This window comes from Ursus arctos, unplaced genomic scaffold (genome assembly GCF_023065955.2).
Source record: "Ursus arctos isolate Adak ecotype North America unplaced genomic scaffold, UrsArc2.0 scaffold_6, whole genome shotgun sequence".
NCBI classification, from domain to species: domain Eukaryota; kingdom Metazoa; phylum Chordata; class Mammalia; order Carnivora; family Ursidae; genus Ursus; species Ursus arctos.
Genome location: NW_026623078.1, coordinates 46,928,293 through 46,952,990, shown reverse-complemented (window position 1 = coordinate 46,952,990; position 24,698 = coordinate 46,928,293). Strand labels below are relative to the sequence as shown.

The 24,698-nt window shown below is 38.8% G+C and overlaps 1 protein-coding gene across 6 annotated transcripts in view; it reads right to left on the bottom strand.

The window, feature by feature from the left end:
* Nucleotides 1–24,698, bottom strand: part of ESRP1 (epithelial splicing regulatory protein 1) — a 56,212-nt gene that overhangs the window by 2,231 nt on the left and 29,283 nt on the right. For 2 of the 6 annotated variants that reach the window (XM_057308029.1, XM_026495712.4), the window contains exons 13-15: nucleotides 22,519–22,687; nucleotides 10,318–10,468; nucleotides 6,770–6,879 (exon numbers count right to left, since the gene is read on the bottom strand). In XM_057308029.1, coding sequence (XP_057164012.1) covers nucleotides 6,805–6,879; nucleotides 10,318–10,468; nucleotides 22,519–22,687 — 395 coding nt within the window. In that variant the 3' untranslated portion in view covers nucleotides 6,770–6,804. The remainder of the gene's footprint in view (nucleotides 1–6,769; nucleotides 6,880–10,317; nucleotides 10,469–22,518; nucleotides 22,688–24,698) is intronic. The other 4 variants (XM_057308028.1, XM_057308027.1, XM_057308026.1 and 1 more) reach the window with 3 other exon arrangements.

Sequence of the window (24,698 nt, the reverse complement as noted above, 5' to 3'; positions counted from 1 at the left end):
TTTTTAAAAAGATTTTATTTATTTATTTGACAGAGAGAGAGAGAGAGAGAGAGAGAGAGAGAGAGAGAAACAGCCAGTGAGAAAGGGAACACAAGCAGGGGGAGTGGGAGAAGGAGAAGAAGGCTCCTAGCAGAGCAGGGAGCCCGAAGCGGGGCTCGATCTCAGGACCCCGGGGGATCATGATCTGATGGAAAGGCAGACACTTAATGTAAGAGCCACCCAGGCACCCCCACACAAAAACTTTAGAAGTGAAAATTTTAACTGGGCATACTTTCACACATAGATGAGAAACAGGACTGCAGACAACAATGTAAATAGCTCTTTAGAGTTCAGACCTGTTCATATGGCCAGTTTGAAATTGTGGCCAAGGTTAGATTTCCTTTAGTAACAGATTCTAAAACAGATACAAATTTGGAATCAGGTATTTAAAAAACAGAGAAATGTGTTAGAATTAATTCTTAAAATGTGGTTTACAAAGTCACCATTTTTAGCACTTAGCATAAAAAAACTATACATTGAAAACGTCTCCTCGGATATTAAATACAAATAAAATCTCTATCAGTGACCCAGCAATACAATTGTCCGAGCTCTACTGTATCTACTTTTGGAAATAGCACCTGAATTTTCCTTAAATAACTGCCTGTCCCATCACCCAATATTAAGCCCATAATGAGGGAGCTTCATATAATGAGCCCAACAAGTGACACAGACATGGCCAGAGACCTGGATGGCCTTGGCCACAGTGCTTTCTGAAATGGACTTAAGTCAGGCCAGGGAAGCTCAATTCCTGGCTTGCTTCTGGACTTAAAATGGGCGGGTGTAAGCCAAGAGTTGCTGGGAGTACCTCACAGAGAGAGTTGGCCCAAGAATGAGGCCTTGGATTCAGGCAAATCAGTCAACCCTGGGTCTATTAACAGTCAATAAATAAAAACTTCCCTATTCCCAGCTCATATTATTGTTATTCTAGTAAGAAAACAATTTAGATACTGAAAATTATACCTTCATATTCTGTGAAAATGTAGAAAAATCTACAAGAAATTAAAAGTTTAACCTTCTCAAGCCTCTTTTTATTTTTATTTTTTAAAAAAGATTTTATTTATTTATTTGACAGAGATAGAGACAGCCAGCGAGAGAGAGGGAACACAAGCAGGGGGAGTGGGAGAGGAAGAAGCAGGCTTCCAGCAGAGGAGCCTGATGTGGGGCTCGATCCCAGAGCGTCGAGATCACGCCCTGAGCCCCCCAGGCGCCCCTCGAGCCTCTTTTTAATCCCAGTAGGATCCAAATGGAATTTTACTGTTTAGCCATGAACTTGCAGACTCCAAGCTGCTAGCAAAAGACAAATCCCAAAAAACCTCCAACTCTCCCCACAAACAAAAACAACCTCCAAAACATAGCAAACAAATAAAAAACAGCTAATGTTTCCTCGTCTCCTTTAGCCGTAGAAAAGTAGATAGTAAAAGTAAAAAGGAAACTATGATGCAAAGACAATACTGAGTTACAACTACAAATATTCACAAATCTGTCTTTCCTTTCCAGTAAGATCTGTGTTAAAAAAGGTCTTATTTTGCATACTGTCATGTACCATGTACAAAGAAATCTTTTAAGATATCTGGATTTTGGGGCATAGGTGGCTTAGCTGGTTAAGGGTCCTACACTTGATTTCTGCTCAGGTCATGATCTCAGCATGGGAGTCTGCCTGAGATTCTCTCTCCCTCGCCTTTTGCCCCTCCCCCCATGGCTCTCTAAAAATAAGTCATTTGTGAGATTTCTTTGTTAGGACAAAGGAACAGTTTCTTCTTCCTTACATAAAAGATAAACTAAAACCCGTAACTCAGATTCCTTAATTAAATTTGTTAATACTCTTTCTGTCATTTAAATCAATAATCAGCATTTATTTAGCTGCTGTTGTCCGATATTATCAATACTAGTTGGAAGAGAAAGAGAAAAACCTTTAACTTTGAAAGCTTATTTATCCAAAAGATACACTGAACATTTTGGCCAGAAACTAAAATATTAGTCACTATATTGATCCAAAAAAATAACTATATATTACAAAAGACAGATCATTTTTAATCCACAAAGTAATCCATACACTTAAGAGGCCAGATATTAAAAGATAAGAGCTACACAGTTTTTGTTTGTTGGGTCTTGTTTTGTCTTTCCATAAAACCTAACTATTGTGGAAATGCCAGGCTTAACACATCGTAAGAGGCTCCAGAAATACCTCGTATAGACAAAAATTTTCACAATAAAGCAAAGGAAACTGTCAGCACTTCATCTTGGACTTCCCAGCCTCCAGAACTTTGAGAAATTAAAGGTTGTTGTTTGTAAGTCACCCAATCCATGGAATTTTATTATGGAAGCCCAACTGGACTAAGACATTCAGCAAATTATCAAGATGACACTGCCAGTAATATCATGGGGGTATGGTATCCCAGACATCACGTAATGGGATGGGCACTTCATCTCTATGGTATTATTCTTTCCTAATTATTCTTATATAAATTATGTATTTATTATATAAATATTATTCTATATCCTATTATTCTTACCCCATTACTCTGGTGTAATCACAAGAAAAGCATTAAACAAATTCAAACTGAAGGAGTGCTCAGCAAATACCTCAAAAGCAGAGTATCTCAAAATTGTCAAGGTCATGAAAAACAAGGAAAGACTGAGATGCTAACATGAACTAGAGGACACTAAGTAGACAGAGCAACTAACTACAAAGGGGAACAGAAGAGAAAGGACATTCATGAAAAAATTGGTGAAATCTGAATAATGCCTGGAACACAGACAATAGTCAAAAACATTGCTCCTGTAATGATTCTTGTGATCATAGCAACAAAACAGTTATTTGTCTATATATAGAACTTGGTAGTTTGTAAAACTTGTTTATATTCATTAATCCACCTGATTCTTACTCCCCAGAAAAGTCAAGTCACATACGAAGAAGTGATGTTACGTGCATTTGATAGAGCAGGGAAACATCACTTCTAAGGAACTGTCATCTCCTATGTACACAAAATATGGTTATATCCAAGCGTTTGTTGACAAATTTAAATTTATGAGCTGGCCCTGCCCCTTTGACACGCTAGGAGTCTTAGACTTGGAGATTACAGCGAGGGTGTCAGGGGTACAAACAAGAACGCTGACCTTCTGAGGAGGCATTTTCCCTAGAGGGCAACTTCAGCATCTTGTGAGCTGTCCTTGAAGGTCTTTTATGACAAACGAGGCAACCTACAGTAGTTCTTGGGTTAGTCAACAAAGATCCGCTGGGTTAGCAGACAAGGCCACATGAGAAGGCAGAACAGTGTAACTTCTTTACAGACCTTATTATGGGCTTTAGCTACCTTTACCTGACACGCTAATGAGCAATGACATCATTCTTTCAATAAATTTTAGAGTACTATTACTAGTTTCCTGTGGCTGCTTTAACAAATTACGATTTAGGGGCGCCTGGGTGGCTCAGTCAGTTGAGCCTCTCCCTCTTGACCTCGGCTCAGGTCATGATCTCAGGTCATGAGATTGAGCCTCAAATCAGGCTCCATGCTCAGCAGGGAGTCGGCTTGAGATGCTCTCCCCCTCTCCCGCTTCCCTGCAACAGCACTTTTTCTCTCTCTCTTCCTCTCTCTCAAATAAATAAATAAATCTAAAAAAAAAAAAAATTACTACAGGACGCCTGGGTGGTTCAGTCAGTTAAACGTCTGCCTTCGGCTCAGTCATGATCCCAGGGTCCCTGGGATCGAGTTCCGCATCAGGCTCCCTGCTCAGCATGGGGCCTAATGCTCCCTCTGCCTGCTGCTCCCCCTGCTTGTGCTCTGACAAACAAATAATAAAATCTTTTTAAAAAAATTACTACAAGTTGGTGGCTTAAAACAACAGAAACTTATTCTCTCACAATTCTGGCAGCCAGAAGTCAGAAATCAAGGTAATCAGCCAGGCTGCATACCCTCCAGAGGCTCTTGGGAACATTCTTTGCCTCTTCCAGCTTCTGATGGCGGCAGGTGCTCCTTGGCTTATGTCTGCATCTTTCCAGTCTATGCCTCTGTGGTTGTACTGCCCCCTTTTCTCCTGTATCTGCCTGTTCTCCTTCTGCCTTTTTTTATAATTGCATTAAGGGCCCACCCAGATAATCTCAGGAGCCTTAATTTACATTTCTGGCCAGATACGGTAATAGTCACGGGTTCCAGGGATTGGGACACGGACATATATTTGGAACTGCCATTCAGCCCACTACAAGTACTTACTCTGTCATGCTCTTATTTGCTCATTGGAAAAGAGTACCAAGACTGAAACTAGAAGTGATGGATCTGTTGGTCAGCTTGGTCATAAGCTGTATGACTCTGAAAGTTACCCAGCTTCCTGGGTTTCATCTCCTCATGTGTCAGATGGAGCCATAGGGTGGGAGCCACCCGCCCCGATGCCCCACAGCACCATGATGAGGCTCAAGTGGCACTGGAGGTATAAAATACTTGAAGAGCCCAAGGCGCTCTATTGTGTAAGAGATGAGTGGTGATAATAAATCTGATTATTAATATAGGTGATTGAAAACAGATATATAGTCATACCATAAGGTTAAGGGGAAAAGAAACTAGGTCCAAATTACATGAGGGCATACAAAAAAGAAGCTGAAAGGAAATATTCGTTGTGATTATTTCTGGAGGGTGTAATTATTACAGACTTCCTTGTACCTGTCTGTATATTCCAAATTCTTTAAGATGAGCACACAGTACTTTTGTGATCCTTACCTCGCAGAGTTGCTGAGATTAAATGAGATAACTTTTAACTTATGCCAAGTGTTTCACACAGTACTCCAAGTGAATTCTTTTAAAACTCTCAAAATAAAAGATTAATCTGATATAAAAATAAAATATAAAAATCTGGGTTTTAACAGAACACCTGATTAGCTATTCTGCCATGACCCCAAAAGCATAGGATAGAATCAAAGGTGAGTAATGGTTATTTAGGGTTTTTCTAAATAACAACAAAGAGTTCATTTCTAATTCAGTATATTCATTTTACTATATAGATACTATGCTTATCAAATTCATAAGCAGCATTTAGAGGTTGAATAAAGAACACTTCAAATGACACAGAATGGACCAAAGAGAGTATTAGAAGGTGCTCCCATCACTGTGAACTAAACTAGAAAATACCCCACTTCCCACTGCAAAGTATCTGGGTATAATGCTCTCTGGTACTAAGAGATCTTGAAATATCACAGAAAATGGCAGAGAATCACTTCCATTCCAAAACTGGGGTTTCTAAAACTTCAGAAGGTGAGTCTAAGGCCCCAACTGTCATTTTTCAAGGACAAGAGTATACTACTGGGAACCATGTTTTCCAATTTAGAATCCATAGGGTTAAGGCCCATATCTACAGCCATAAAAATAGTAACAGAAGTTGAAGATGGTATGCCAGGAAACCAATTTCAGCAAACTTAATAATAAAAAATAAAGAAATTAAGCCATACCAATTCCTGACCATGTCCCCACAATACATTCTCTCAAGCAGTCTCACACAGAAAGTCGATATCCTTTAAGAAAAGGTTATCAATTAAAAAACTCTTTTCAAAAACTATCGGGGTTCCTTCCCTCTAGATTTAGACAATGAACCTTAAAACATTATGTTAACAGAAATAAGCTAATCATGGAAAGACAAATACTGTGCTATTTTATGAGGTACCAAGAACAGTCAAATAGATGGAAACAGGAAGTAGAAAGGTAGTTGCCAGGGGCTGAGGGAAGAGGGAAATGGGGAGATCCAGTCCGAGGAGATGAAGCTAGATGGTGGTGATGGTTATATAATAATGTGAACGTACTTAATGCCACTGAACTGTACACTTAAAAATGTTTTACGTTATGTATGTTACCACCATTTAAAAAAAAAAAAAGAAATGGGGAAAAAAGTACACCCAACTCAACAGAATTACTATAAGACTCAGTGATTCCACTCCTAGACACATACCCAAGAGAATTGAAAACAGTTACCCAAATATTTGTATCAGCATTATTTACAACAGCAAGAAGGTGGAAACAACCCAAATGTCTATCAGTAGAGAAATGAAAAATGTGGTATAGCCATACAATGGAGTATTAGTCAGCCATAAAAGGGAATGAAGCACTGATACATGCCACAACAAGGATGAACCGCAAAAACATGGGAAGTGAAAAGCAGACAGACACAAGAGTCACATATTGTGGGAGTCCATTTATATGAAATGTCCAGTAGAGGCAAATCCATGCAGACAGGAAGCATATTGGTTGCCAGGGTCAGGGGGGAAGGAAAATAGGAGAGCTACTGCTTCCTGGGCATGGAGTTTCCTTTTGGGGTGATTAAGAGGTTTTGGAAGTAGATAGAGATGGTGGTTGCACATGTTGTGAATACACTAAATGCCCATGAATTGCAGACTTAAACATGATGGATTTTGTTCTGTGACTTTTACTACAGTTAAAACAAAAACAAGAACAGAAGCATACCCAACTTGCATTCCACATGAAATATAGCAAATGGATTTCCAAATGGAAAAGTTTTCCCTTAGCCCAAAATAACATACAACTATTATCCATAAATGTTGCTTAGATACTGTCTCCTGGGATGACACACTGAATTCCAGTCTCCCGTTTCTCCCAAGATTTCTGACCCTCCTACATCACACTGAAGAGAAGGGGAAACTTCTCACCCGACTCATAAAAAACACTTTCAGATTCGTGATCTCTATTTGTTTGGCCCTTTATGATTTGGCTTTCACATCATAGTGCCTTACCTTCTTTTCTGAGGATGGTCTAACTGCTGGGGCCCTTAAATACAAACCCATTCTTTGGGTAGAGTCCTGGCCTGGTCATTTGTGTGTACAAGTCCATCATCGGCTGCATACTAAAATGCAAGTTAGAACAAACAGGATCAAAAGATGGACAAACTGCCGCTATAGATGATTAGTATTTCAACTGAACAGATCTACCAACAGTATTATACTCTATTTAGACTGTAGGAAACAAGTTAAAACTCTGGTATAAGCCACATACATGACCACGAATCCCACGTCGCCACGCCCTGCTGAACGTGTCTGAATACCACAAAACTTCCTTTTAGGAAAGGAGTTCGATTGAATACAGGGAAAAGAATACTGTAACATGATAGACACCAAATCTTTCAGATCTTTCAGTTTCCACGATATCGCAGGTGCGACTAGACACAAAAGAGTTGAGTAGCAACTATTTACAAGGTATTGTACAATAAGCCCAGCCTCTGCAAACAACTCTGTGAACTTTAAATACTAGATGTTACTTGGATTATCAGCCTAATTCTCTCAGGAGGACAGCAAGTAAAAATACCAGCCATGAGAGGCCCAAAGAGGTACTGATTAAAGTCAGTATTTTGAGAAAAAACGAAAAAGAGCACTACTGAAAATGCAAAGCCATTAACAGTAAAGAAAGGGTAAAGCAAAGAGCAAATAAAGGTAAAAGAATTATGGAAGGACACTGGAGAGTCCAGAATTAAGAGGGCCATCAACTACAATATCGATACCACTGGAATGACACTCTCCTGACCAAATCTTTTCATGGTAGCTTGTCTTCATATAGTCAACTCTCATTCTATAAATCTCAGTTATCAAGGCACTTTAACTTTATAAAATTACAGAATTTTTCTTATATATATTTTTGTAATCTCTACACCCAAGGTGGGGCTCAAACTCACGACCCCAAGATTAAGAATCATATGCTCTTCCAACTGAGCCAGCCAGGCACCCCTACAAAATTACAGATTTGACAGCAGAATCCATTTCCTGCATTTTGGTTTTGGCCATCAGAATTCTTCCCTTTTTGTCAATCCCTGCCCCTTCTGGCTTCACACCCTTCCTCAAGTATGAAGTATAGAAAAATTAAACTGAAGTACAAGGAATTTTGAGCCTTTACGTAGAAGTGACACAAAAGATTTCAGATGCATGCACTGTAACTGCCTTGGAGCTCAAATTACTGAAGACATTGGAATAATTTGATATAATTGACTGGGTAAGTGAGGTTCCTAAGGTTCCTATGTAATTATTTTTCTTTTCTTTTCTTTTTTTTTTTTTTAAGTGTAAGCTTTAGGCCCACCATGGGGCTTGAACTCACCGCTCTGAGATCAAGAGTTGCATGATCTACCAACTAAGCTAGCCAAGCGCCCCAGGTTCCTACAAAATCCTAATTCATTGTTTCAGTTCATAAACTCCAAGCACTTCAACAATGAAGGCCAAATGCCTTGAGATGAAATAATTTTGCATAATCTTCTTCTGATTATACCAGATAACTCTAACCTTCAAAAATTCCCAAGAAACTACTAGAAGATAAACTGATGCAGATTTATTTGATCTCAACTCCAAAGCACGTCAATCTAGAAATAGCTGCTTTTATTTCCAGTAGAATAAATACCCACAAAAGCCAGCCATAGAACTCTTCATAATAAGAGAAATTTTGCTTAATGTCACAACCAATTTATGTATATGACCACTTAATTCTATTCAGTGTGAAGGTGAAAAGTTGATTAGTCAAAACAAAAAAGAAAATTAATTCAGCTGACTCCTAAAACCTGAAACTTTGTCTAACTTCCTGGAATTGGAAAACACTGGAAGAAAATACAAACTCAAACCTTTATCTTGGTTACATGAAGCAATCTCTTCATTAGCCTTCAGTAAAATTCTCTATTCCTTTCATAATCTCATGAATCTCATATGAGGTTTAGGAAGTAACTTTGTTTAGCCCTGCAAGAGCTCCCACCAGGCAGCATAATGGTTTAGGGAAGACGCAAAGGATCTCCAATAGTCCCCCTTATCAGCAGTTTCAGTAACCCTCTGTAGGAAGCAGAGGGTCCTAACATGACATCACAATGCCTAAGTCAATCATCTCACTTTCTCTCACCAAAGAGGCATTTTGTCTTCTCATACCATCTCATCACAGCAAGGGTGAGGACAGCACAGTTAAGATATTTTGGGAGAGAATGACCACATTCACATCTCTTTCACTACAGTTCTATTTTATTATTGTTGTTCATCTCTCACTGTGCCTAACTTATAAATTAACACAGGTATGCAGGGATAAGGAAAAAAATAGCACATACAGGGCTTGATACTATCTGCAATCTCAGGCATCTACTCGGGGGGGGGGGGGGGTGTCTTAGAATGTTTCTCCCATAGATAACAGGGGAAAGACCCACTGATTTCTGAAAAACATCTTACCTCTAGTAAGAGTGTGTTAAGCCAGGCAGTAACAAAATGTAACTTTCATCCAACCTTCATTAGATTTTCTTCATTTGCCAGAAAATACCCTATGTTTAAAACCCGTAAGACCATGACAGTAACTTGGTGGGTTTGTGGCAACTTCGCTGAGATCATTTTAGCTGAGCTCCGCAATCCTCCATGATTCATGGATGCCAAGCTTATAAACCCACTCTAATAGCGAACAGCCTCTGCAGGCACAACCCGTACGACGCTGTACTATAAATGTTCAAGGCCTATTTTAGGATTTGACAATTAGGTCTATAAACACTTTTCAACTCTAGAGACTCAAGCAAAGCTCAGCTCCAAGAAAGAAAGATAATTTTTGCTACTGATGCAATAAAAAAGCTTCAGGATATGGATTTCTAGACATCGCAGGAAAGGAATTCGGGTTCTAGGAAATCATGTCATTTGTGAAACAAAAGGTTGTCTGCTCAGATGTGATGGCATTGAGGAGATTTTGCTTCCTGTTAAAGAGCTCTTATCAAGAAACATCTCATTTTTTAGCTTGAGTCAGAAAACAACTGATGGACATCAGCAGGGTAGAAAAATCTGGTAGGACTGAATATTCGTTTTTCAAGAATTACAGCATATCATTTCATAAGAGGCTATCTTACAGTTCATTTTAAGAAGTTAGCATCTAAAAATTCATTGAGACTCCTTTGTTTTTGTTCCCCCCCCCCCCAGGTTAGGCAGAGGCCTCTAATCACTTTTTAAATACGCAGGAAACTCCTTCTTAGCCAACCCTATTCCAGATGAAAAGACCCACACTGCTATGTGCTCTAAAGAGCTTTCCCAAAGTAGCCCAATTTTCAAAAAGAGCACCAACAGATTACGTTGAGACAATCAAACAGCACGGAAAAGCCCTCATCTTGTCAAAGGGGTGAGTCTGAAGTTAGCACTCACACGACTAGTCCCTCTGACTTTGCCTCTGTAAGCCAATCTATCAGCACATGTACACACGAGGTTCAGAGAATCTGTGTCTTTCCTGGCTGCATTCTTCAGGCAAATCAACTTAAGTAATAAGGGCACTGTGTATTTTTCTTCTTCAAGCTACTGACCTGGTAACCTTGGAAGAAGTTAAGAATTTCCTTAACTCCAGTATTGTAGGCCAGGCCCTGCATTCTGACCACCGTGCCAGGCTGTGGAGGGACACCGCTAAGATTAGCAGCTGTAGGGAAGTAGCCAAGACTATTGGGCGAACCTGGGGGGCTAAAGGGAGAGAAAGCACAGTGAACCAATAGGAATAGACAATGTCCAATATTTACTCTAAAAACATTAGTTACTTAAGGAAACAGACTTTCTCAAGATGATCTTTCTTAGAATTCTCAGTTCTCTCTCCCAAGACGGGTAAGAACACCATAGCTGATGTGTCCCACATCTCCACAAACGTCAAAAGTTGAAAAGTAGAACAGTTAATATAGAGTTAAGTGCAAGGCTTCCCCAGAGATCCAGTTCTGAGATCCTTAAAGGGACAGGAAGGAGAGAATTAAACCTTCACAGTCACTCAACCACAAAGCACCACTTCCAAAGCCCAGCTCATTAATGATTAACTGTCTAGTTACCAGAATAGTAAGGGAGGAAAAGGCATGAATTCAAAGGACTTCTAGGAACCATAGCCACAGTGACCAAAAGTATCCAAAGTTATTGCTCCAAGGAATAGACTATTCTACCCATATATACAAGCAATTGTACAGCACAAAACACAAAGTACTATAGCACTCATGAGTTAGTTCTTCCAACCTGACTGGGGAAAAAAGGTAGTGATGTGGGTAAATTGGAAGGGACACGTAGCAAATTAAATCCACTACCATTAACACAAGGGGAAAATTGTGATGCTTATGTCCTCTTGTGTATCTGCAGCAATTACCTCCAAGAAGAACAAGCCAAGTGAATACATCATCATTCTTCATGTGGCAACTCCAGTGATTACCATGTTATGAAATTAGTTTCACTCTGTCCCCCACCCAATCTCTTTTCCATCACAATTAGTGGCCAAATACCCATAATTGAAAATATATAGGGGAAATTTTTTTTAAGGACCGTATTAGCTTAAAGAACAATAAAGACCCACAGCTATACATTATTAAATCTTATAAATCTAGGTAATTATCCAATTTCAAAGACCAGGAAACACATAACGGAAGGGGCTAAAAATCTTTGAGATTGTTTATCCTACGTAATCCTAACTGATGGGTTAATAGGAATGGTGGCAGAGGGGCGCCTGGGTGGCACAGCGGTTGAGCGTCTGCCTTCGGCTCAGGGTGTGATCCCAGCGTTATGGGATCGAGCCCCACATCAGGCTCCTCCGCTATGAGCCTGCTTCTTCCTCTCCCACTCCCCCTGCTTGTGTTCCCTCTCTCACTGGCTGTCTCTGTCGAATAAATAAATAAATAAATCTTAAAAAAAAAAAAAAAAGGAATGGTGGCAGATGTGCATATAGTTGCAGATACCTTTTTCTTGATTTTTTTTTTTTAAGCACAGTAACTTTGAGCAAGTCACTTAATTTCTCTGAACTTCAATTTCATCATTTGCAAAATGGGGATAACAGCACCTTCTTAGTGTCACAGATTGTTCTTCAGATTCAATGATATACCAAATTATTCCATAAATCCATAAATGAAGTAATTTATGTTACCTCATTCCTATTATTTCCATAACCATCGTTCTATTTCATCATTTTTTAAAGATCAGAACCTGAAAATATTACTTGACATCAAGCTGCCCTTAACCTTTTAAGTCTGCGAAGCAGTGATCTTCAACTTGTTTGCATATTAGAGTCACTTGTGAGATATTTACAACTCTGTATGAGGGCGCCACCCAGGCGCCCCGAGAATTTTCTAACAACCTAAATGCTGAAGTCTTTCAGATTATTGAAATAAGAAATAGTCAATCTATGTGCAACTAGGAGAGCAGAGACAGATGGAATGCTGAACTTTACACCTGAGTAGAAATTTAGCCATCACTCGGACACACCACCTCATTTTTACAGAGGTAGAAACAGAAACTAGGAGTTAAATAACTTCCCAAAGGTCACACAACCAGTTAGCTTTGCACCAAACCAGAAGAACCACCCACATTTTTCAACCACCATTCACTCATTCAAAGACCATATTTTGCTTATGTCAAATGTCTGATAGATACTAAGTCTATTTCTCAAGAACCACAAGCCTTCTCTGTGTATTTAATTGAGTTATTAAGTTTTCCACTCTATGATACTCAGATTGTTTCCACAGCATACAACTTACTTCCATGACTCTGTCCTGGCACATTCTAGTCCCTTGGCTAAAGATCTCCTATAAATTAAATCTAGGTGTCTAGTGCATTCAAAATATAAATAAGACAAAATAGAAAAATAAAAGTTATCCAACTGGAAATGTAAGGTTTTAAGTGACAATTATGCTCAGCATTTATAAGGTAGCACCTATTCTCATGAAGCCTAAACTTGGAATCATATCCTTGTTTTTTTGCACTAGGATTCCTGCTATCCACAAGGCATCTTACGGAAAATTAAAACAATTGTCTATCTACTTGACAGGATAGGAGAATAAGAATTTTTTTTAAAGATTTTATTTATTTATTTGAGAGAGAGACAGCCAGCGAGAGAGGGAACACAAGCAGGGGGAGTGGGAGAGGAAGAAGCAGGCTTCCAGTGGAGGAGACTGATGTGGGGCTCGATCCTAGAACACTGGGATCACGCACTGAGCCGAAGGCAGACGCTTAATGACTGAGCCACCCAGGCGCCCCAAGAATTTTCTAACAACCTAAATGAAGTCTTTCAGATTATTGAAATTAGAATCAACAAAAATAATTTATAAAATAAAAATGACAAGATGTAGACAAGGAAAACCCCTATTTATAGAAAATAAAGAATTTACTTAAAAAAAAAACTAAAATCAAAAAACCAGTTGAGTAAGGTGTAAGATACAAGATCAATACATAAAGTAAATCAATTTCATTTCCATACACTACAGTGAAAACACAAATGACATTAATTAAGAAAGCAATTTCATTCACAATAGCATCAAAAAAAAAACATTTAGGAAAAATATTAACATAAAAACAGCTAGACTTGCACACTGAAAACTAAAAGACATTGCTTAAAAATAAAAGATAATCTAAATATAAGAAAAGACAGGCCATGTTCATAAATAGAAGACTTAATATTGTTAAAATGACAATACTGTCTAAATTCACCTAAAGATTCAATTCAATAGGTATCAAAATTCCAACTGTTTTTTTACAGGAATCAAAAAAACTGAACCTAGGGGCGCCTGGGTGGCACAGCGGCCTTCGGCTCAGGGCGTGATCCTGGCGTTATGGGATCGAGCCCCACATCAGGCTCCTCCGCTGGGAGCCTGCTTCTTCCTCTCCCACTCCATCTGCCTGTGTTCCCTCTCTCACTGGCTGTCTCTATCTCTGTCAAATAAATAAATAAAATCTAAAAAAAAAAACAAAAAAAACCTAAACCTAAAACATTCAAGGAAATGCAAAGGACTCAGAAGAGCCACACTCTCTTGAGAAAGAACAAAGCAGGAGCTACATTTGCTAAATTCAGAACTTACTATAAAACTACAGTAATCAAGATGATGTGGTACTTCCATAAGGGTAGGCAATGATCAATGGAATAGAATTGAGTAGCCAGAAATAAACCCTTACATTTATGGTTCATTTGAGTTTTGGCAAGAGTTCTAAGACAATTCGATGAGGAAAGAATACAAAAGCAAACCTTGGAGATATTGCGGGTCTTTTTACAGACCACTGCAATAGAGTGAGTATCACAATACAGCCCGTCAAGTGAGGATTCTGGTTTCCCAGCGCACATACACGTTTTGTCTAGACTATACTATAATCTCTTAAGTGTGCAACAGCTTTAGGCTGAAAAACAGCGTATATACCTGAAGAATACTTTACTGCTAAAAAATGCTTAGTACCACTTGAACTTTGAGCTAGTTAAAATTACTGATCACGGAACAAAATAATAAAAAACTATGAAATATTTCAAAAATTGCCAAAAATGTGATAGAGAAATGAAGTGAGCAAATGCTGTGAAAAAGATGGTGCAGGATTGGCCATAAGTCTGCAATTTGTAAAACAAAAACAAACAAAAACCCAGTATCTACAAAGTGCAGTAAAGCAAAGAACAATAAAACAAGGCATGCTTGCTGGCTTCCCAAAAACTAGCGCTGGAATAATGTAATACCAACAGGCGAAAGAACGAATTTAGACTTCTATCTCACACTATATAAAAAAATTAATCCAGTTGAATAAGATACCTAAATATATGAGCTAAAATTACAAAACTCTTACAAGAATATCTAGTAAATCTCCACAACCTTAGGTTTTATATTACAACAGAACTCTAAGTGAGAAAATGAGACACAAACTATCAAAATTTGAAACTTCATCAAAATTTGAAACTTTCGTGCTTTGAAGAACACCATCAAGAAAATGAAGAAACTTTGAAACTATCATCAAAATTTGAAACTTTCGTGCTTTGAAGAACACCATCAAGAAAATGAAGATAACTCACAGAATGGGATCATCTCCTAAGGTCTCTCATCTAAAATATATAAAGAAATCTGACAACTGAAAAGTAAGAAAACTAATCCAGGGGCACCAGGGTGGCTCAGTCGGTTACGTGTCTGCCTTGGGCTCGGGTCAGGGTCCCAGGGTCCTGGGACGGAGCCTGATCAAAGTCAATGCGTTACCAACTGAGCCACCCAGGTGCCCCTAGAAATTATTCTGAAGGTCATCTTCTTGCTCAATTCAAAGTACAAAATAACAGTAAAACTGAGACTCTTAGATGTTTAGAGGAAAAACTTTTTTTTTTAAGATTTTATTTGAGAGAGAGCACGGGCACGAGAAAGCACCAGTGGGGGCGGGGGGGCCAGAGGGAGAAGGAGACGCAGACTCCGTGTTCCCCAGGGAGCCCAACCCGGGGGCTGCATCCCAGGAGCTAGGATAATGACCTAAAGACAGATGCTTAACTGACTGAGCCACCCAGGTGTCCCTAGAAGAAAAAACATTTTTTTTTAAAAGATTTTATTTATTTGACAGAGAGAGAGACAGCCAGCGAGAGAGGGAACATAGGCGGATGGAGTGGGAGAGGAAGAAGCAGGCTCCCAGCGGAGGAGCCCGATGTGGGGCTCAATCCCAGAACGCCGGGATCACGCTCTGAGCCGAAGGCAGACACCTAACGACTGAGCCACCAAGGCACCCCAGAAAAACATTTTTTAAAAGTAATATTTGAGGGGTGCCTGGCTGGCTCTGTCAGTAAAGCATGTGACTCTTGATCTTAGGGTCATAAGTTGGAGCCCCACATGGGCCACTGATTTTACTTAAAAAAAAATTTTTTTTTAAATAAAAAATATAGATAAAGCAGGAAAGTGCACTCTGATTGTGGGTATCTTGTGCTCTTCAGCAAAGAAACAGAAGACAATTTCCAAAGAGGCATATTCACAAAAGTTATTATTAAGATTTTATTTTTAAGTAATCACTGCACCCAACGTGAGGCTCGAACCTACAACCCAAGATCAAGAGTCACATGCTCCACCGACTGAGCCAGCCAGGTGCCCCCAAAAGTTATTATTTTTTAAGGTATTTTTGGGTTACTGTTTTTTAAATGCACTTTTGTCTAGTTGTTGAATGGGAACAGAGTACAACTTATTGGGAGGTACAAATTTAGTAGTGTAACTCCACTACACTCTTCCCCCCGCAAATGAGAATTCCTCTCTAGAAGCAAGCTTGTTCCAGCTGGGTTATTACTGGCTATCTTTCTAGTTCATTAGTTATTTTGAACTTAAATGGAAAATGCTTCCTATTAAAGGCATTTTGCTTTTGCTGGGAAAAACAAAAAGGTAGTTTATTTATTAAAAGATTTTACTTATTTCTTTGTCAGACACAGAGAGAGCGTAAGCATGGGGAGCTGCAGGTTAAGGGAGAAGCAGCCTTTTTGCTGAGCAGGGAGCCCGATGTGGGACTCGATCCCCGGACCCTGGGATCATAACCTGAGCTGAAGGCAGACGCTTAACCGACTGAACCACCTGGGCATCCCCCCCCACCTTGCTTTTTTAAGATTTTATTTATTAAAAAGGTAGTTTGAAAGACCTATTAACTTGGGGCACCCGGCTGGCTCAGTTGGTGAGGCATGTGACTCGATCTCGGGGTTGTGAGTTTGAGCCCCATGGTCGGTGTAGAGATTAGTTAAAAATAAAAATCTTTAATATAAATAAGTAAAAGACCTCACGAGGAAATCAAAATCAGAAGTCATTAATCTAAAGTGTTGAATAAAATTCATAGACAAATGTCAATTCTTCCTTTAGGCCTCCTTTCGTGTCATCTCTTAAAGATACATACCAAGGAAATGTTTAAGGCAATAAAGGTAAAAGAGGGTTATTTTGTTAACACTGACACATGTGTTTTACTAAGTTCGCCTGCTCTGAAGTCATTAGTGCTTTGAGAATAAGGTGCTTAAAGATACACTTGACACACAAACAGTAGCAGGTGAACGAAATGACCTCTAGGTTTTGTACTTTAAAATGTTCTGGGCGGGGAGCGGTGCTTGGCTGGCTCAGCGGGTAGAGTGTGCAGCCTACTTAAAGAAAAAATATTTTTTAAAAATTCTGGGGATAAGAGTATAGTGGGGTAAACTGAAATAGATGAAACAAGACTGGCAAAATATTGCTATCGTCACAAGTAGGGAGAAGATAACCTCTTGACTTTGAAAATTCTTAGAGTTTCTTAAAGTTACACCTGAAAATAACATGATGCAAATATTTTAAGAAAAAATTCTTAGAAAAACAAAATTGTATCAGGTGTTTTGAGTCGTTATTTTTCCTTGATGTTCACTGCACTATAATTTTCTGCCATGCTAAAAAGAATGTTAAGCATATTTGCATTTTAAATCCCTGGACTGCTCATTACATGAATAAAGTCTTCAGACTAGCAGGGGAATACTTCTTCCATGGAAGCTATACTGAATTCTCACTGACAGAGTCAACTGCCCACAGCAGTTCTTGTTTATGTGATTTAGAACTATCATCCAAACTGAAAAACCTTAGTTATAATCATTCCCACCAACAAAAATTATCTGGCACTTCTCCATTATTACAACACTGGTTGATACTGTATTATTACAATATTCTGGTATCACTTCATTGTATGCTGAATTCCAGTTTGCATGGGTAGTACTAAATATTTAAATTTTTTTAAAAAATTATTTTCAGGGGCGCCTGGGTGGCACAGTGGTTAAGCGTCTGCCTTCGGCTCAGGGCGTGATCCCGGTGTTATGGGATTGAGCCCCACATCAGGCTCCTCCGCTATGAGCCTGCTTCTTCCTCTCCCACTCCCCCTGCTTGTGTTCCCTCTCCCGCTGGCTGTCTCTCTCTGTCAAATAAATAAATAAAATCTTTAAAAAAATTATTTTCATAACCAAGAAAAATATAACCCCATACTAAAGACAGATTTTATCCTTTTCCCTAGTCCTATTAGAAAACATTCACCAAATAAATCAGAAAGTAAACTGGCTGCCAAATGTTACTATTGGGAGAAACTTGGTAAAATGTGTAGATCTCTCCCCACTATTTGTTACAATTGCATCTGAATGAAATTACACTTATCTCGAAAGGTAGGCATTGAAAATACTACAAAACATAGGCATCTTTCAGAGGGTTGGTATTTTTTTGGTTCAAATGCAAAGAATTTCGGAACAGAATACAGTAATGCTACACAACAAACTGAACAGTGCAGAGTGCCTCAGTATTACTTAATAAACATATTCATTGTTTAGGGAGAAATAAGATGACTGAATAATAAACAGTTATCCCAAGAAAGAACAAATCTTTCATATGGGGCACCCAAATGAAGCACGCTCAAAAATAAAATATCCCTTGCCCTCTTTCTTGGTTCAGGTGATGTTACTTATTTAGTGTCCTACAAAAGGTAAGGTGATGCATATAAAGACATTTATGTTAATCTGGCTTTCCTTAAATGAGATGGCATAGAATTGAAGAATCAGCATGTTTCTCACCTGCGCTAGAGCTTTGATGCAAAGGAGAATATGCTTTCTTAAGAAAAATGAAAGGTGAGAATAAAAGGTAGGACTCTCCTTTTGGAGAGAAACGGTGTGATGTAATGGAGTTTTGAGTGATAAGCAGGATGGGCAAAAACGCATTGGCCCTTCAAATTCCTTTGTATCCTTGGCTAAGCTCTAGGATACTGAGTAACTGAAGCTGTCTTCCAAAAGGGAGGGAAATGTCCACAAGCAGAAAATAAACCACATATCCTTTTTACACTTACTCTTCAAGATGTTATTGTCACAGCCACACATTTAGACTGCTAAAACCTTCTTAAATAAAAATGGTTGATGTTTTCTCCTTAAATGTTCTTCAAGTAACCCAAATCCTCATGATGAAAGATGCTGTGTCTCAGAGCCATAGCCACTGGAGAGTTTATCTTCAAATTTTTAAATAGATCAAATTAGAGGTAAAATAAGGACAAATGCCCTCTACCTGAAGAAGACCTCTGACGTCACTGACTTAGCACAGGGTCACAGTCGCATTCTGTCAGCCACTCTACACTAGAAGGAGTCTATGTTTTATCAATCCTCATGTTCCCAACATATCTCACAGAGGTACTAAATAATAGTTTGCTTAGTTAAATGGAAAGTTAAAAACAGTTAAAACTGGGGCACCTGGCTGGCTCAGTCAGCAGAGCATGTGACTCTGATCTAAGGGTTGTGGGTTTGAACCCCATGTTGGGGATAGAGATTACTTTAAAAAATAAAAAAATAAAATCTTAAAAAAAAAAAAGTTAAAGCCAATCACTTCTTTTCGAGGGACACGCTTAAAAAAAAAAAAGTAAACTGCAAAACAGTTTCGCCTGGGTAACTCAGTCAGTTAAGTGGCAGCCTTCAGCTCAGCTCATAATCTTGGGGTCCTGGGATGGAGCCCTGTATTGTAGGGCTCTACACTCAGCAGGGAGTCTATGTCTCCCTTTCCCTCTGCCCTCCCCCCACTCGTGCTCTCTCAAAATCTTTTCTAAAAAACCTCCAAAATACATTAGCATCTTAACCTCTTAAAGTAATGAACACATTGAATTAATCTCAAGTTGAACTGACATATTTCATAAAAAGGAGGGAATTATAAAACTTTAATTTAAAAAGAAACAAAAACTCCAAGAGTGTCTGATTAATATCCTTTCTTAGCTCCACAGACACTCTCTTAAGCCTTCCCCACTTATGAGGGAATATGGTCAAAATATACTTGAAAACTTACACAGCAATTTTTCAATATCCTCAAATGCCTTTTAGTCATGTCGGATTAGAAATTAGTGGTATTCTGCCAAAACTGTAAATTATTTTATAGTTTGGAATTTGTTCTTTAAATTATTCTAGATTTTGCAGTATAAATAAGAGGACATTTCCATGTTTAAACACTTTGTGCGGGTAGTTTCACTATAATTAGGGAAATGTCAATTAATGGACTATGTTAGGGGATTTGAAAGTATTAATTTTAATTAATTAATTAATTTTTAAAAAGATTTTATTTATTTATTTGACAGAGAGAGAGAGACAGCCAGTGAGAGAGGGAACACAAGCAGGGGGAGTGGGAGAGGAAGAAGCAAGCTCCCTGCCAGCGGAGCAGGGAGCCCGATGCGGGGCTCGATCCCAGGACCCCGGGATCACGCCCTGAGCCGAAGGCAGATGCCCAACGACTGAGCCACCCAGGAGTCCCTAATTTTAATTTAATAAACATGACTTTCAATTAAAAATTTCATTCCTGGGGCACCTGGGTGGCTCAGGTGGATAAGCATCCAACTTTTTTTTTTTAAAGATTTTATTTGACAGAGAGAGACAGCAAGAGAGGGAGCACAAGCAAGGGGAGTGTGAGAGGGAGAAGCAGGCTCCCAGCGGAGCAGGGAGCTCAATGCGGGGCTCGATCCCAGAACCCTGAGATCATGACCTGAGCTGAGGGCAGACGCTTAACGGCTAAGCCACCCAGGCACCCCAGCATCCAACTCTTGACTTTGACTCAGGTCATGATCTCAGGGTCGTGAAAACGAGAGCCACACACTGGACACCATAGTCAGAGGGGACTCTGCTTCCCCCTTTCCCTGTCCCTCCCCCGACTTGCATGCTCTAAAAAGATTTTTTTAAAAAATTCAATTTCTACGAAATTGTCCTACAGAAATGTAAGTATTTAAAGATCAATATGAGCTTTGTTTAACAGAGAAACATTTTTTTAAATTAGAGATCTAAAAATATGGAACTGTTAAATTCTGATGTATTTTTACCCTTGTGACATCATATGAAGTTACAAGAATGAGGTAAATATATACATATTCCTTAGGGAAGATGTCAACGACCTAGTGGCAAGTTTTAAAAAAAAAAAGGGGGGGGGGACAAGTGAGGAGTACATGTTAAGTATGCCACATTATTTAGAAGTACACACATATGTCTTTATTACCACCCAATAATAGTGACTGCTTCTAGACTTAGAGGTGTATAAAATGGGAGTCTACTTTTACTCACAATACCTCCATATTCTTATATGTAACAATGAGGGCCTTACAAACTTTGTAACTCCTAGAAAAAAAATTAACCTATAGTCAGGGGCCCAAAACGACAGATGCTATTAAGCCATAAATGTCAGTTTCTCTTGACTTTGGGCCTTCCATTCAAGACTCGAATTCCCATCTTACCATGTTAGCCAGCTATTTCTAAGGGATTCCTTCTTTTCATGGGGTCCAGATTACAAGTCAATGATGGAACTGGATACTCTGCAAATGTATTCTAGAGTGGAAAAACAGCACCAGGCACCCAGAGGAACAATGCATTTCACTCCTGACATCCTGATAGTGTAAGAAAGGTAGACAAAGATCTTTCTTATAACCAGAGCCCACGACTAGCAAGTGATTGTCACAGGGTCCAGAGTAGGTGACAGACTGGGACTGGGCCAGACGCCTGACACAGCACTCAACCATGAACAATCACTCATGCGTCTGACCCTTTTCAAACCTTCAATATAGGGCCAACTGGCAATTATTATGGCTTCGTCCCTATTCTTCCCCAGTAGAATAAAGAATATGTGCAATAGCATTTATGAATGTTTTAAAAATACCTAACAAAAATAACAAATGTAATTAACAGAGGCCACATGCTTCACTGCTGAGATTCTACAGTTTCTGCTCCCTTCTAGAAAACTAGATGGAGAGAGAAAAAAACTACCATGCGATAGAGCAACTATGGGGATGGATAGGTTACTTCCGGATCACTTATCAAAAAACCTCACTTACATATTGATGGGTGTACTCAAAACACGTAGTCAAAATACCTGGGGAAGGAAAAATGAGGCCTAGTGTAATTTTTAAAATTCTGAGCAATATTGCTTGTGCCAAAGTAAAATTGCATTTTAATGAAAATGTATCTTAATAAAGTTTTAATTTAATTTTAATAAAATAAAATTTTATTTTAATAATGAACCGGTTACTGGCCAAACCGATCTTTTTGAAAAGAAAATTTTGAGAATGAGGTCATTATACATCCTAGTGAGAATCACAAGCCATCAGACTCAGAATGGACTTTCAAAAACTTGGTAATCCCGTCATTTTCTAAGAACCAGGAAGGTTAAGTGACTTGCCCCAGTTACACTAAGAGCTGAGACTAAATCTCAGGTCTCCCAGCTTTCAGACCAACAGCTTTCTCTCCATTATACATACTGTTGCCTTCCAGAAACTGAGCACAACTAAAAAGAATGAATCAGATTAAAAATATGTTGATTCTAAGAAAGTGCTGAATAATCTCATCTCGGACGTGTTAGTGCTGATTTAGAGGGGGGAAAGAATAGAAGTCCTATAAAATTTGAAACAGCTTTTATTTATTATGGGTCGACATGTGAATGGATGCTACTTAAAAATATAATGGCTCTTATGGATTTTCCTCTTTCGTAATCTGTTCACAGAATATTGCCATGCTGTTGCAATGCTTGCAGTGCTACTTACTTACGGCCCTAAGACAGGAGAAGGAAAAAAGGAAAGTTGTATACATAGGTAACCTAAAAGATCCTGCTGTCAATATATGGTTAAAAAATGAGCTTATTTTGGTCTTGAAACAGCCTTCTTGGCCAGAGAGATAGGACAGAAGCTGTTGCCTGTCATCCTGTTCGTCAGTGGCAGACAATATTCTTTTGTGAACTCAGGCACTGCCTATCAAAGGAGTCCTTTGTTTCTGTCCCTCATTTCCCCTTCCACCCGAGCCTTACCTGGGATAGTACGCAGTGTAGTTCATGAAGAGCTGAGCGCCCGCTGGGTAGTACGCGGTGGAGGGCTGCAGTGCCCGTGGGTTCAAAAGCACAGAGGGCTGATAAATGGCAGCTTCAGTAGGAATAACTGCTGTAGGAGCTGGAAATGTGTAGGAGGGAGGGGACAGGCCTAAATAAGCAGAGAGAGAGACTTTGAGACATTTCTCACAACGGACACTTGTGCTACCTCTAAAGTCATAATGTCACCGTTCCACACAGACATACATTTTGTTTCACACATACATACATTTTAAAGAGACCAGTTCTTTATCTTCCCAAGTGACTTTTTTAAATTGTATATAATTAGTATTTTCTGAAATTTTTGTTGACAATGTGAAATTTCTCAAATGTGTCATCTTCTAAAAGTTTGAAAATTTTTTTTTAATGTTGGGTAATTTTTTGGCTAATCTTCAACTCAATCACTGAATCCTCATCTTCCATAGAAAATTTGATTAAAAAGTCCAAGCAACTTCCTTTTGATTATATAGATAACACCTAAAAATCATCTCAAAGCCTAAAGACCTAGAAATTGGCAAAAACCAATTATCAAGTAGATTTTTAAGTCTGTTCAACTATTTCATGACACGTGTATGTATTTTTTTCTACCCCTGAGTGCCAGTTACACCATAAACTACCCCTTTGAGGAAAGAAACACAGGACATTTAGTATTATTTCACACTAAAAGCTGGGTTGTTGTTGCTTTTTTGAGAGCTGTGCTTCTCTTTCATCTTGTTATCCACTCCGTAGTACGGTGGAAGATGAAGATGGTTAGGATAAAAATGATTTCATGAGCTCTGTGCGTTGTGCCAAAGCACAGATGGTGGCAGAGTGAACTGACCTAAGAGTAGATTAACTCTGCATTACTTCCACCTAAATGAACACCAAATGATGGGCTTTGAAACTCATCTACATCTTTGGACCTGTTTTAAAAAAACAAATGACCACCACCACCACTACCACCACCACCACCAACCCCCATTACCCAGCCTGATAAATAACTCAAGAAAAACAGGCTTAAGTCTTCCTGAGAGTTGACTGATAAAAAAGCTGACTCAGGTTAAATAGAAAACAGAAAGGATGAAATTCTATCATCTTCTAGTTATTCAGTCCAGGCCCCATAACTCTTTTAAGTCACACCCGTTACTGCTCTGTAGCTGTAACATATGGGGTGAACACAACAATCTAGGCCATCTGCATTCAACAAGAGAGATCACGGAATGGTGGCCTGAATTTGGAATTCTTGACTTTAATTTTTGCACCCAGAACCATCTAATATATTTTGCAAATAGCAGAGGCCCAAGGGACACCTTTTCACAGGAAAATCTCTATTGTCTTTTGTGTTTGAGTTTCCACACATGTATGGAGATGAGTAAGAGAGTCGGCTGCACAGGGCGCCATAAACCAAAGACCGACGTATCGATCTCACATTCAGCTTTTAGGTCTCTCCTTCGTAATTCACCAAAAACTGTGCTGCATGTTCAATACATAATGTAGGTAAGTTTTAAAATTATGATTCCTGACCTTAAAGATTCCACAAAATGGCAAATAGAACAAATTGAGGCACCTAAGTCATCTAGAAAATTATAAAGCCTATGCCCGTTACCTTGCTTTCAAAACTATCAAGTAATTTGTGAGAGGACAATATATAAAAAGGCTAACATTTTTGTTAATAGATTAGACTGCCCAGGTTTGGATATTCCTCAAATGAAATGACACCTATTCTTACACTACTAAAAGAGAATCACATGTGTATATTCATAGATTAGAAAAGTGGAGTTTACCTTCAAATGTTCAACTTTTTGAAAAAGTTAAAATTTCAATAAACACAGTTTAAAACTTTAAAAACACGGAGACTGTAGTGGCGTTTCTTTCCCAGATTTAATAAGAAACTCTTCAGGGGGGATTAAGCAATCACTATTTTAACTTCTTTAGTTGTTGAGAGTAGATAAAAAGAAAACATGCAATTTCTCTAAGGTTTTTGGTTGCTTTATAAATAGGAAATCACCTCAAATGAGTTGGTAGGGGGAAAAAATAAGTCCAGTCAAATAGGCATAACATTAGCATGTATCAACTGGAATTCTTTTTTTTTTTTTTTTAAATGAGTGAACTCGTCCACTAAAACAGCAAGTAGTCAATTTTGG